At 35.1% G+C, this 12,901-nt stretch overlaps 1 protein-coding gene across 3 annotated transcripts in view; it reads left to right on the top strand.

Annotated features, from left to right (window-relative positions):
• LOC135325121 (A disintegrin and metalloproteinase with thrombospondin motifs 19) overlaps positions 1 to 12,901 on the top strand; it is a 149,396-nt gene that overhangs the window by 104,112 nt on the left and 32,383 nt on the right. For 2 of the 3 annotated variants that reach the window (XM_064502701.1, XM_064502703.1), the window contains 4 exons: positions 832 to 959; positions 2,946 to 3,066; positions 5,158 to 5,238; positions 12,706 to 12,863. In XM_064502701.1, coding sequence (XP_064358771.1) covers positions 832 to 959; positions 2,946 to 3,066; positions 5,158 to 5,238; positions 12,706 to 12,863 — 488 coding nt within the window. The remainder of the gene's footprint in view (positions 1 to 831; positions 960 to 2,945; positions 3,067 to 5,157; positions 5,239 to 12,705; positions 12,864 to 12,901) is intronic. The other variant, XM_064502702.1, reaches the window with a different exon arrangement.

Below are 12,901 nucleotides of genomic sequence, written 5' to 3'. Positions count from 1 at the left end.
ACAAAAGATTTAGGAAGAAGTCCTGAGCCAGTAAGCTTGTGAATAAATAAAGATATGAAAAAATTGTGTAATTTTATATTGACTGTTGAGAGGAGACTTCATTTATTTTATTTGTAATTACCTCAGCAGTGGTCCAGCAAACACCATTATTTATAAAAGAGGACTATTAGGGATCCAGAAATCAGCCTTTTGATATGATTGCTTTTTTATTCTTTTCAAAATTATAAATGATTTGCAGAATGTTTCAGAAATGTAGTAGAAAATTGCTTGACCTTTCTAACGATGGTAGAAAGACTGTGTTCAGTTTTTGTCTTTTTTTAATGTGGACTTTGTAAAGCCATATATTTTTCTTCTTGGGGTGTTTCACTTACTTAATTTTTTTCTCTTTGACCTGCATAGTTAGAAAATCTGGAAAGTGTTAAGTTTCTTTTTTAACCAGTATTTATGATCTGCCAAAAGTATAGTAGAATGAAAATATAGATTACAACCAAAATGTTCCAACAGCTGTAATGTCCATACTCTTAATTGTAACAATGAACATGACATGAGTATTATGTAGGCTCAAGTTTATTGCGCAAGTATGTTCTAGCTGGAAAAAGAACTTGAGTTTTTCAAAACAGATGAGAAAAGGATCAAAAACTTTTTCTTTTTCTTTTTTTTTTCGCGTTTCCTAAGATAACTTGTTATACTAACATAAATTCATGCCACACAGATAAGCAGGCATCAGTTCTAAAAATCCTGTTGGTAATAATGCATGATAAAAATGGTAATTCGCATTTATTAAGTGACTTCTTATTAATTTGGTGTTTCTTTCATCAATTGCTATTACAGAAAAGCCGTGTGCCTTATTCTGTTCTCCGACTGGAAAGGATCAACCCGTTCTCCTAACAGAAAAGGTGATGGATGGGACTTCTTGTGGTCAGCATGGGTTAGATATCTGTGCGAATGGTAGATGCCAGGTATGAATTCCTTCTTTAGAGCCTGGATACATGGGCACACACGTATGCAGGTGCATACGTTTATTATGCATATGTGTTACTTCTCTGACAGAATGTTGCAGAAGGCATAACCAAGACTGGCTGGCCCTTTTTGTATTGAAATGTTTTAAATTCATTTCACTCAATGCAATACAGTACATGAAGCAACTGAAGGTTTAGCTTGGGGAATGTGTGTCTATGATGATAAGGATGACTATAACAAATTGCAGCAGAGTGAAGAATGACTATAATTGATCCCATCTTCTAAGAGAAGCCTCAGCTTTCAACAGCTTGGGGAATTTTGCCATGGGGTATGCATATGTATGTTGAATTCTGCCTTTTTCACCTGTATAAAATTTTACATCTAAATAAACCAGGACCAAGGGAGCTGCATCACATTAAATTTGAATGCTTGTGCTATTCATGTTACTTCATGGTCCTCAGATTTCATTTGGTTCATAGAAGTTCCCTTGCCACTTTTGTAGTGCTTCATATGGGGAAACTTCCATAAAAAATTCCACGGGATTATTTTCCCTTGATCTACTTCTCTTTGCACATGTTGGATTTGGTAAAAAAAACCCCAACAACCTTAAACACAGAGACAGTGTTGCTGGATACTATAACTTTAACAAATGAATTTATACATGCATGCGTGCATGTATATGTTGCACATGTACATATATGTATGTCAAATAAGCCTTTTTCAAGTGACTGAGTACATGCAACAAGTATACCCTGGGGGCTTTTGCTTATCAGTAACATTTGCAGATTTAATCCCAGAGGAGGCATATACCCCATTTTTCCTGAAAAAATGTCTTTTGTTTACCAGTCTCTCTTCACGTTTCTCTCAGTGAATACTAGCTAACAAAGACAAAACAAACCCCAAACCAGACCCCCTGGTTAAGACTAAATTGGGTTCTTGGCATATCAAGATGCATCGAGAGACACTTATCAAACTTGAATATCTAAATTATAAGGTTTCCCATATTTTAGCCTGTGTTTTTAGACAACAAATGAGCGAGAACTTTTGGGATTACAGCTTTAGAGTTACGAATGTAAATTTTGCAGATTTGCCATTTTGGATATGCAGCCCTTTGTGTGCTTCTAACATAATACCAATTTAAAAATCTATATTGCCCTTTCCTTTTTTTTAATTCAAAGAACACTAATAAAAATTCCATGCGTAACATGAAGTAACAATCCTCATGCAGTTGGAGATGAGCAAATTCCTGATAGACCATGATTTCTGTTTTTTACGGGAATCCTTTCTTTGCTCATTAACCTGGCCTTATCTTCGCCATTTGTCAAATGGAGTTGAAGTTTTATTGGTTTCATGCGATGCATTTATACAGTGCACAAGATTACACTGTGGTGACTTTTCTAGACTTCAGAAGGTTTTTATTTCATATCAGGCCAACATATAGTATTAACTATAAACATTTCTATTGCCAAGCCAGCAGTGATTTTAATGATAAAAATACACCTAACATGGTAATTTGAGGGTGCTGGAGTAAATGTTATTTAAGCTGAATGCTTGTTGCTAGCTTTCCATAAAGCGCAAAAAAGTTTGTATTTACATGTTCTAGATGTGTGAGGTTGGCAAAGAACCTCCCGTAATCTGAGCAGAAAGCATTAGAGTCGAGGAGACTGCTGTCTCGGAGCAGGGGGATCCACTGAGTGTGTTGCACAGTGGCCCCGAAATGCCATAGGGCAGCTAGGGAGCAGCTCTGGAGCTGGCCAACCATACAAGAAGAGTGAACACAGCAGCTACATAAAATCACAGACCAGTTTAGAATGGAAGGGATCTCTAGCCATCATCTAGTCCAGCCCTCATTCAGAGCAGGGCTAACTTCAAAGCTGGATCAGGTTGGTCAGGAGTTTTGCAAAAGGGTGAAATGCCCACTGGGAAAGGCAGCTTTATGACAATCATGGGCTGTCTCTTAAAAGCTCTGTTTTCTTCTCCTGCAGAAATTTGGCTGTGATGGCATATTAGGATCTCTGGCTCGTGAAGATCACTGTGGTGTGTGCAATGGGAATGGAAAGTCGTGCAAAGTTATTAAAGGAGATTTTAACCATACCAGAGGAGCAGGTAAATCTGTTTATTTCAAATACTTGGAAAACCCGTGGATGTTTTGACTACTTTGAGCCTTGGAAAATATGCTATGCTTTCTTAAATGATACAGTGCCTCACAGCAATTTCAGAGCTACAGAAGAAATTTTTAAAATTAATGTCTACCCTGATAATATATTCAATATTTTAGATAAGATGCATGAATATTTTTAAACATAAATAGTTTGAAATCATATTGTTTTCATTATATATTAAATTGAAGAATTACCTAATTTATCTTCCAGTAAGAAGCACGTTATATCTTAGAAGAGGTTGATTTTGATAAGTTTAAGCAGTGACATTTATATTTAGAGTAAATAAGCTATATATTTTTAGAATATTTACCTTTATTTAGTGCTCTTCAGAATAAATATTCAAATTATGATCTGTTACCTACAGAAATGTCATTAAACAAGTAAGCAATGGGTGAACATAAAGCCAAACGTCTGAAGAAGCAATCTTATGTACTTTTATTATTTGTTCTTTTATGCTTATAATAATGTATCATAAAGAGCAAATAGATTTGCTGATGCAGAATGAACAGCAGATTTTCAGGGTCCTGAAATCTGTTCTTCAACTGAGTTGAATTGACTTGCCGCAATACAGTAGTGTTGACAGAACAGAGGACTGAAATCCTAATAGTGTTCATCCTTATATATTTTATACTTTATATACCTTTTCGCCAAGAAGAGTCTTTTCTCCGAAGGAGTATTTTTTTTCAGCATTTGTTTGCCATTACACTTTCAATTTCTTGCTTAGAAAACTTACAGAATTTCAAGATTGTAAGTGCATCACTTATCACAAAGTAATACAATTAGAAGACAGTATGTGTTTGAAAATTCAAGAGAACTCGGTGCATTATAAACTAACCTATAGTACTTAAAAAAAAAAAAAAAAAAAAAAAAAAGTGAGGCACAGCCTTCAGATGCTCAAGTCTGGCCTGCTCTTAGGCTAGCAGTAATGTAGAGCAGGAATCCTAAACCACAGAGGAGTCTGGAAGACTACAAGCACAAAGAAAAGGTGTCAGCTACAGATGAAAAACTACAGAGAAGGTAGTTGTTAATACAAATTACAATGTCTCAGCTTTCTTTTATAGCTGAAGTAAATATGTGGACACTTTTCAGCTTTTATTCAGGGTTCTGTGCAGGTATATACTACAGTGGTACTGCTGTCTAAACACAACTGCTCTTCCTTCTCCAGAAGCTGAATGTCAGCAATACATAGAAAGTGTTATTAGCTCTTAAGGAAATTAAAGATAAATAATGCTGCCTGGCAACTATACTATGTTAAAATCAGGATTATATACAAGGTATTGTAAGTGCTCAGTATTTTGTTATATAACATTATGTAACTGCACAGAATAAAACTTTATTTTACTATCCACTTTTTGAAGTCCACCCAGATAATCTGAAATTTGATTTTATTAATAAACATTTCTAGTTGCACGTAATTTTTCACCTGTGTTGCCTTCTCACCCCTTCTTACTCGAAGCAAATGACTCAACAGCATTTCTTAACCCCACACTTCATGAAAGCAATTTTAATGCAATCCAAGTATCTGATGAGTATACTTCAAAGCTCAAGCCATTCAGAGCAGGGATTGTATGTGTTAAAGCAAGAGGGAGGTGGAGTACAAAACACTTACCCCCCCCTCCCCCATCCAAAATAAATAAATAAAAGCAATAGAGGGCTGTTTGGTTTTTAGCATTGTGTCATTTAGCTCTTCATGCTTTATGAAGTTGGTATTCTTTTGTGGTCATCTGGTGGTGGTAATGACAGAAAGTGGCTTGGCTGGTGACAACTTCGTCTACGTATTCTCTAGCCCCATTAACTTTCGTTATGTTTTACTTTGCTCTGTTCATTGTATATCATGGCGTATATATTACACATAGTACAGTTACAGGGCTTGTTTCAAAGCTGATAACTGACATCATTGACAATGACCCTCAAACCATTGTCATATAGAGTATAACATATTTAAAAAGCGAAACAGGAGAATAAAAGAAAAAAATGCTAGAGGTACTTTTCTATATTTTTGTATTTAACTCAGGACATTTGGTCTCATACTTAGGTTATGTGGAAGCTTTGGTGATACCTGCAGGAGCAAGGAGGATCAAAGTTGTGGAAGAAAAACCTGCTCACAGTTATTTAGGTAAACTTTGTGTGGTTTGGTGTTGATACTCTGTTTGAATCAACACTGAAGAGTGCCAGTTAAACATGCTCTTGTGATTAAACAAAATTGTGGGTAGAAAGGAAAGCTTTCAAAAGAACATTTAAAGAAATTCCATAGAAATGACAGAACTAAAGAGCAGCTATGGCACTTTTTTTTTGAACTTTTGTGTCATCTCAATTACAGTGAAAATGACATGTTGCCATGCTTACCTCTTTTGTTTTCAGAACATTTCAAGGAATACATTTAAATGGTTTAAGGAAAAATTCTGCGTATTTTCTTTTAGAACATTTTCAACATTTCATATAGAAAATGCTAAAGAAAATATTTCATGTTGAAACTAGCAAAAAAAAAAAGTTTTATGTTGAAGCATGAATTAATTTGCACTCAGCCAACATAAAACCAAACTGACCAACACATAGCACACTACCAACAAAGTCAACAGAATTTTTAATATTGAACTGACAAGCTCAGATAACTATTGCTTGCATTATTTCAAATTTTCTGAATGCTTTCATGGACAAATTTAATCAAAATCAATTTTTCTAGTTTTCCAGTTTTTATGAAGTTGTCTTTCACTGGAAATTCCTTTTCTAGTCATTTCTAAAACTCGTCTAAGAAAATATAATTTATTGTTATTATAGTTAGGGGGGGTTAAATTAATATCTGAAATGTCATAACTGGTCCTGTTCTGTTTATTGCTTGTAGTTTAAATTGAGAGAGACTCAGTATTAAAAATAGGACAACAAAATGAGAAATTCCCTGGTTTGATCACTATTCTTTGTTCTGCTCATACACAACATTTACATTTCAAGAAAACTTTTACCTGAGCATTCTTGGTACTTTAATGGAAAGAAAGTTGAAGCTGAGAAGTCTTAATTATGTCAGCTTAAATTATCAATGGGTGATACTTTAATTAGTTTATCATGAGTGCTGCTCGTGCCCTGTTAAGATATCTCAGGGGATCAATAGTTCTGGATTATTTCATGATGCCCCAATAGCTGCTGTGGGATGTAAGTACATATAAGAGTGTCAAATCAGCAACTGAAGTTTCACTGGTGTCTCTTCTATATTTTCCAAGGTTTTCTCCACTGCTTGTTATGATATGGGGGCAATTGAAATGCAATTTATTTTTTATTTTTTAAATAATGTAAAAAAAAAATTTTTTTGGAGTTGTATTTAGGGAAATTAATTCTTCATAAATACCAAAATGATTCCTCCTTTACCTTACCACAGATGAAAGAATGTAATGCTTTTTTATGCCTGTTGTATAATTTCACCAAATAACCTGCAGGACTTTCTCAGATATCCTGCTTATTTTTTTGAAATGTTCTAACTAGCAGAGTTGAAAATTAGTTCTTAACTAATTGGGACTTTAATTTTACCTTGCTTAATTTAGCTAAATAATGTTAGTCTGAGGATCAGCTAGTATTTCATTGCAATTTTTGTTGTTCAGTCTCTTTGGGGAAGACAGAACAGCTCTCTTGCAATGTTTTGAATTAAATAGTGTTGTTACTGTTTTTATTTCTTTTTTATTATCAGAAAGAATTTAAATCTCCTTCAGTTAATGGAGATTTGTTCTGAAAGCATAAAAATCTGAATTGAATGGAACAGTATTGCAAGTTTTGGGGAGAAGGCATAAATCTTTCAGCTTAGAATTAATATTCAGCACTGTAACTAAAACGTGAAATACAATGCAAATTGAATTCCACCATATTTCTGGGTGGTTTTCTCTTTTATAGTTCTCTATGCTAATTGTCTGTTATATAGTACTTTGCTCTCTCAATTTCTGTACTTCAAAACTAAAGGAATCAATGTACAGACAAACAGTATTTCTACTTAGCTGATTTTCATATACATATTTTAGAATTATAAGTTTTTAAATAATGTAGCTTATTATATAATTGTATAATTAAGGATATAGCTGTAAACACAATGTAATCCAGCCTCCAATAATAGCTGTGACTTCCAAAGTAGAAGGTAATTTAAACTGATGGAAAATTTGATCCCTTTTGTACTGCGTAAGTCAATTTTGGAGGCAGTAAGAATAAAATACCCTTCTCTGGATTTCTGTGGTGGTAAGAAGCAGCATCACTACGATCTAGAAACTGCCATGATGCTGCTGAGTTGATTAATAAAACCACAGTCCACATCTGTAGCATCATGAACTGATTGTGTTGTTGAAGCAAATCTTCAGAGGATTTCTCCCTTATCACCTCAGATTTACCTTTTACCTAAGATCTATCAACATGCACCCCAGTACCAGGAGCTCTGGCATCCTGGGAAAGGAGGCAAGGTACAGCTTGCAACTGCGTATTTTGAGTTCATGGATCTGCCAAGGCCCTGTCCTTGTCTGTCCTTGTCTCATCTCCCTTTTGGGGAGGTAGGAACACAGATGACCCAGGATACAGATTCCCTTCCAGTCAGGATTTCTTCATGGATTTGAGAGTTACAGAATCTTTTTTTCACTGTGAATGATCCAATTATTAGTTAGTCTTCCCCAGTTAAGTTGTATAAGAAAAGATATATGAGATGATGGTTCTTCTTTCTTTGGTATTCACAAATAGCAATCTTTTGTAGTAATATAGAGGAGAAAACAGGTATTTATTTAATTTGAGAATATTTCCTAAAGTAAATACCAAAATAATTTCAGCACTAAAATGCAGTATTTTAGGAAGGAATTTAAGATTTATTTTTAAGAAGTAAACTTATAGTTGTAACCTTATCAGCTTAAAACGGTGTTGGCCAAAGACTTGATTCCTTGTCTTATGCTTAAAAAAATTTCACTGTAAGCTGATAAAGATTGTTTCAAGTATTACCTAGATTCCTATGCTATAAGGTTATGCCTTGGCTGATGCTAGTTCTTCTTTATAGTTGGCTGGTGTTACAATTTTCTTCTGTTCTAAAGACTTAACGTAAGATACAGAAAGGAAGTTTAGAGTTGTAAGAGATGCTCTAGGGGCTGAGATTAGAGTGCTCATTCTTGTGGCACTGTTATGTAATGGCATGACATGGTCCAACCCATAATGATGTAATAAGATTAGTTAATGCTATATAACTACACAAGTACTTTACAGTCTAAAAACTGTAATCTTTTGGTCTGTGCTAATTGGAAATAAGAGAGAGAAATAATTTGTTTTCAGGCAGAATACAGAAGTGGATTAGCTGTATCATTATTCTCAAATGTATGATCAGTCTGCTTCAGAGATGTAGATGTTCTGGACGCTTGCAATTTAACACTGCATGACTGTAATTGCTGAATCCATTATAGGCATCAAGTCCGTAATTGTGCTGTATTCTCATCTGGTTTCCTTTCTGAAATATGCTTCCCAGTTTAAAAAAAAAAAAAAAAAAAAAAAAAAAAAGAGCTATATATATATCATATTTTGGGGGGGAGGGTGTGGGAAAGCAGAGGTGGATCTAACAAAGTATACAAAGTTTTGAGTTCATCATTTTTGACAAAGCTAATAGTTTTAAAATATCTTGGATAGATATCTAGATTGTAAAAATTATAATAAGTTCAAGGGAAGCTGGTTGACAACCTGGTCCCATACCAAGGAACAGAGTCCCCCAAGACTAAACTTGACCTCCTTTCATATGTGAAAGGCCATATAAGATGCTTAATAAGTAAAACTTTTTGAAACAGTTCTACATCCAGATGAAACAAATACTCATTCTTTTATTTGCAATTTAGCTCATATCTTTCAAAGCTGTCAGCAGTGCATCTGGCAAAGGGTAGATTATAATACAAACAAGGCTGCCAAATTCAAGTAAGTCTTGTGTGAGTTCGAATTATTTTTCAGGTGGGTAAGATTGTGCACATTTTGTTTGTTTTATTTTAGCGTGTTAACGAAGTCTTTTTACTGTCCCTTATTGTTCTTTGTTGTTGACTCAAATATTGGGGATCGAAAGAAGTAAGGTGCCTCAGCATCACTGTGTGTGTGCACAAAGCCACTCAACTGGCAACAGCTGAGTGACGCATTTCAGAAAACATCCAGAATTAAGAGATTAAAGTCTATTTTATTCAAGTTGTATTTAAGCTTGATGGACATGTCTATTGAAATCTCACTTTACCAAAGCAGGAGAAGACAAAATGAAAAGTGATATAAATCAGCTCTTCCTTCGCAGTCATTAAAACTAAAATTCAGAGTCCTGTTCACCAGGATGATCAGAACCACTTCAAAGTCTGATCCAAAATGTGAGCAAAGATGGATGCCTGCATGGGGTTGCATGCTTAAAGTTATCTGCTTAGCACATGCAAAGAAGTTATCTATGCACATAAACCTTAGCAGTATGTTTTTGCATGTACATATTTTAGCATATACCTCAGATTTTTTTCTAGGAAAAAAGTTTCTTGTCTATGTAGAATTAAGCAACAGAGGTGTATACATACACATGCATATACATACACCGTTAATTTAGTATTCTTATGTAATTGTATTTGATACTGAGGGAATTTGTACTGTAGTTCTGTGAAATAAAAGGGATAAAGTGAGTGCAAATAGGTCAGCAGATCTGTGAATGAAAACATGTAACTAAGAAATAGGCAGATAAATTAGGAATTTATTTCTGAATTAAAGTGAATTTGGGAAATAATTTCATTATATGTGTAAGCATTGCAGTGTAGCAAACAAAAATACTACTTACTTATCTTTAAGCACAGTCTTACAAGTCCTTGATTTCCATTAGATTGCTAATTTGACCGTAGGTGAGGCACCTGTAAATTGGTGCCATAATTAGTTAAGCCTGGAATGATAGATACCACTTACAAAAATTCAGCAGCACAACCTCATTATTCCTTTTTATTTGCAAGAACTTTTGAGGAAAAAATACTAACACTCCCTCTCTCTCTCTCTCTCTTCTTTTCTCTTTTTTCTTTTTTTTTTTTTTTTTTTTTTTTATGTGAGTTAGACTTCTCGTCCATAGCAGTAATGATCTTAGCACAAGGATTTCCTGGATATTAATGACAGTTTGGGGTTAATTAGCTGAGGTGATGCTGAAATGCTATCAGCTGCTCCTACCAGTATGTAGACCTCTGGAAGTGGCCTGTAGGTTGATTGTTATTGCTTATAAAACAGAATAGCCCTTGTGGGCTTGTGCTGCTTACTTATTGGTATGTTTAGTGTTCACACATGGATGCAAAATATATGTCTACTATCAGAATTGTTGTTCTAAAAAACCCACTTACCAATTAGTAAACATTGATCGTGGATAGGAATACTTGAAAGTGAATAGTAGAAATATTTTTTCTAAATACAACAAAAATGTATATGCAAAAGAGACTCTTCAGCAAGGACTGAGAAATTCAGTAATGTTAGTTTGTCTGTGTTAGGTTCCTTCATTTTATTATGGGCTTACTAGTAAGAGTTGTCAAACACTTTAACTATAGCCCTGATTAGTTTTAAAGTAAACATTTGATTATTGGAATATGTCATAAACATTATTAAAATTTTTCTGGCATTTAGGGAGAGATTAAAAACTATGCTACTTTGATCACCATCACCTAATTGTCATTGTCATGGTGGTAGTTTTATGTTCTGCAAAGGTGAACTTGTGTTGTCCCTTGTTTTAGTATTGAATTTTTGGTCTCAGTGGCAGTTACAAGAGGCTTCACTAGTCAGGTTTTCTCCTTTTTGGGAGGCAGGAAATTGTTGTTCATTTGTCTGTTTAGTTGTAGATGTCTTGCTCCATTTGTTTTACAGTGTGAGAGGATACGCTTGCATGCCAAGTTTTCCTTCTGTATTGTGTTCCTGTGTAGAGGACTTCATCCTTTTCCGTAAGCCGAGCAGAGTGGGAGTCCAAGTGTGGTGTGGAGCGGAGGAAAACTCCGTGAACTTGCTCACGATATGGGTTGTGACAGAGTCAGGAACAGAGCCTAGACTGCTTGAATTGAAGCCTAGCTTTAAGGCACAAGGACACCCTTTCTTCCTTCCTCTAAACTCTGTGGCTCAAGTGGAGCATCTGAGAGCAGAAGGTGCAAGAACGGGCATATTTCTGTTTTGTGGGAATGCTGGGGCCAGGGTTCCAGTCCCTCGCGTGCATACACGTGTTGCAGCATACATGTTCGTTTTAAAGACAAGACTGCAGAGTCCACTGCTCTCCAGGGAGAGGATGCTGCTCCATCTGAGCAGCCTGACTCAAATGGACCTTGGCACTTTCAAGCGCATTTGTTTTGTTTCTCTGCTGAGGAGAGGGTTTGGCCCCTACTGTTTAACCTCTAAGTGGAACTTAGTTAGCATTAAATAATAAAATCTTTAAACCTAAAGTACCAATTTTTGAATCTTGTAAGACGACTGTTGTTATTTTTAGCACACGGCTGTTCTGCAGCGCTGATGGATCTTATAGTCTTAGCATTTAACACAGTGCTGTAGTGGCACACATCAGTGGTGTCTCATGCAGTTGTATTTCTGCCAGTCCATAGACCTATTGCCATTGTTTCCCATAGAAACAAAACATAACAGTATAAATATGAATAGGAGAGAAGTTGATTACGGGAATGACTCACATTAACTTACAACTTTAAAAAAGAAATTTTGGACAAAGCTTAAACTGTTGAGGTTCTCTTACGACAGTTTGATGCCAAACATGCAATTTCAATGAAGAGGAATGTGTAGAACTTCTTGCCCAGAAGGTGACTTCAAGTATATTTTACTTCACATGATTGTTTCAGACATGATTCTGAGCTAAGCTAAACTAAGCTAAAGTAAAATTACAGGTTGTTCACAGAAGAGAGTCAATTTGGAGTTCACTATAAAAAAATAATGTAAAAGATTGTGTTTTCAGTGTTTGGAATGTATCTTACTTGACTTTATTGATAGCTTTGGGTATTAATTAGACCAAAAAGAGAAATGATTCAGCCAACATGGAGAAGCTTTTCCCACTGGAAATCAAATTATATGGTGAAAGTCTGTGTAAAATAGATATTTAGGTGTGATGATGGTAGTACTGTTACATTTTGAGGTGGGAGAAAAAAAACAAATCTAGTGGTTAGAGCGAAAGAACTCTGAGCCATATTTTTTTTTTTAAGTTTTAATCTAATCCCACAAATCCTGAAGTGTTTCTTGTGACAATTTTATTTCCTATGTCTTGTATGGATCATAGAAATGACTACTCTGGGAGTAAAGAATGGTTGTCTTTCTCTTAATCAGATTAATTCAGTGATCAAATTATGAATTATGCTGGAGGCTGCCAGTCTCTGTAGGCTTGAAAACACTGATATTAACTTCAGTTAATGTTAGGCACATGTTTTTGCCAAGCATTCCTTCCAGAAATTTTCTGAAACGTGTTCCTATTGAACAACATGTATATTAAGATCAACAAATATCTTTGCAAATATGATCATGTAATTTCATCAGCCCATTAAATTATACTAACGGGAAGTAAGAAGAGGCCAAAATCTCTCCTGGACAGACAGCTTTTATATTGGTCTTTATTCATATATTTTTACAGCTCTTCGAGATGCTGGAAAACAGTCAATCAATAGTGACTGGAAAATAGAGCATTCAGGAACGTTCAATATTGCTGGGACCACTGTCCATTATGTTCGGAGAGGTCTTTGGGAGAAGATATCTGCTAAAGGTCCCACAACATCACCTTTACATTTATTGGTATGAAAATATGTTTGGGTTTTTTTAATCTGATTCAA

This window comes from Dromaius novaehollandiae, chromosome Z, assembly GCF_036370855.1.
Source record: "Dromaius novaehollandiae isolate bDroNov1 chromosome Z, bDroNov1.hap1, whole genome shotgun sequence".
Lineage (NCBI taxonomy): Eukaryota > Metazoa > Chordata > Aves > Casuariiformes > Dromaiidae > Dromaius > Dromaius novaehollandiae.
The sequence above is the reverse complement of the archived record's forward strand: the minus strand, read 5'-3'. Positions and strand labels throughout refer to the sequence as shown.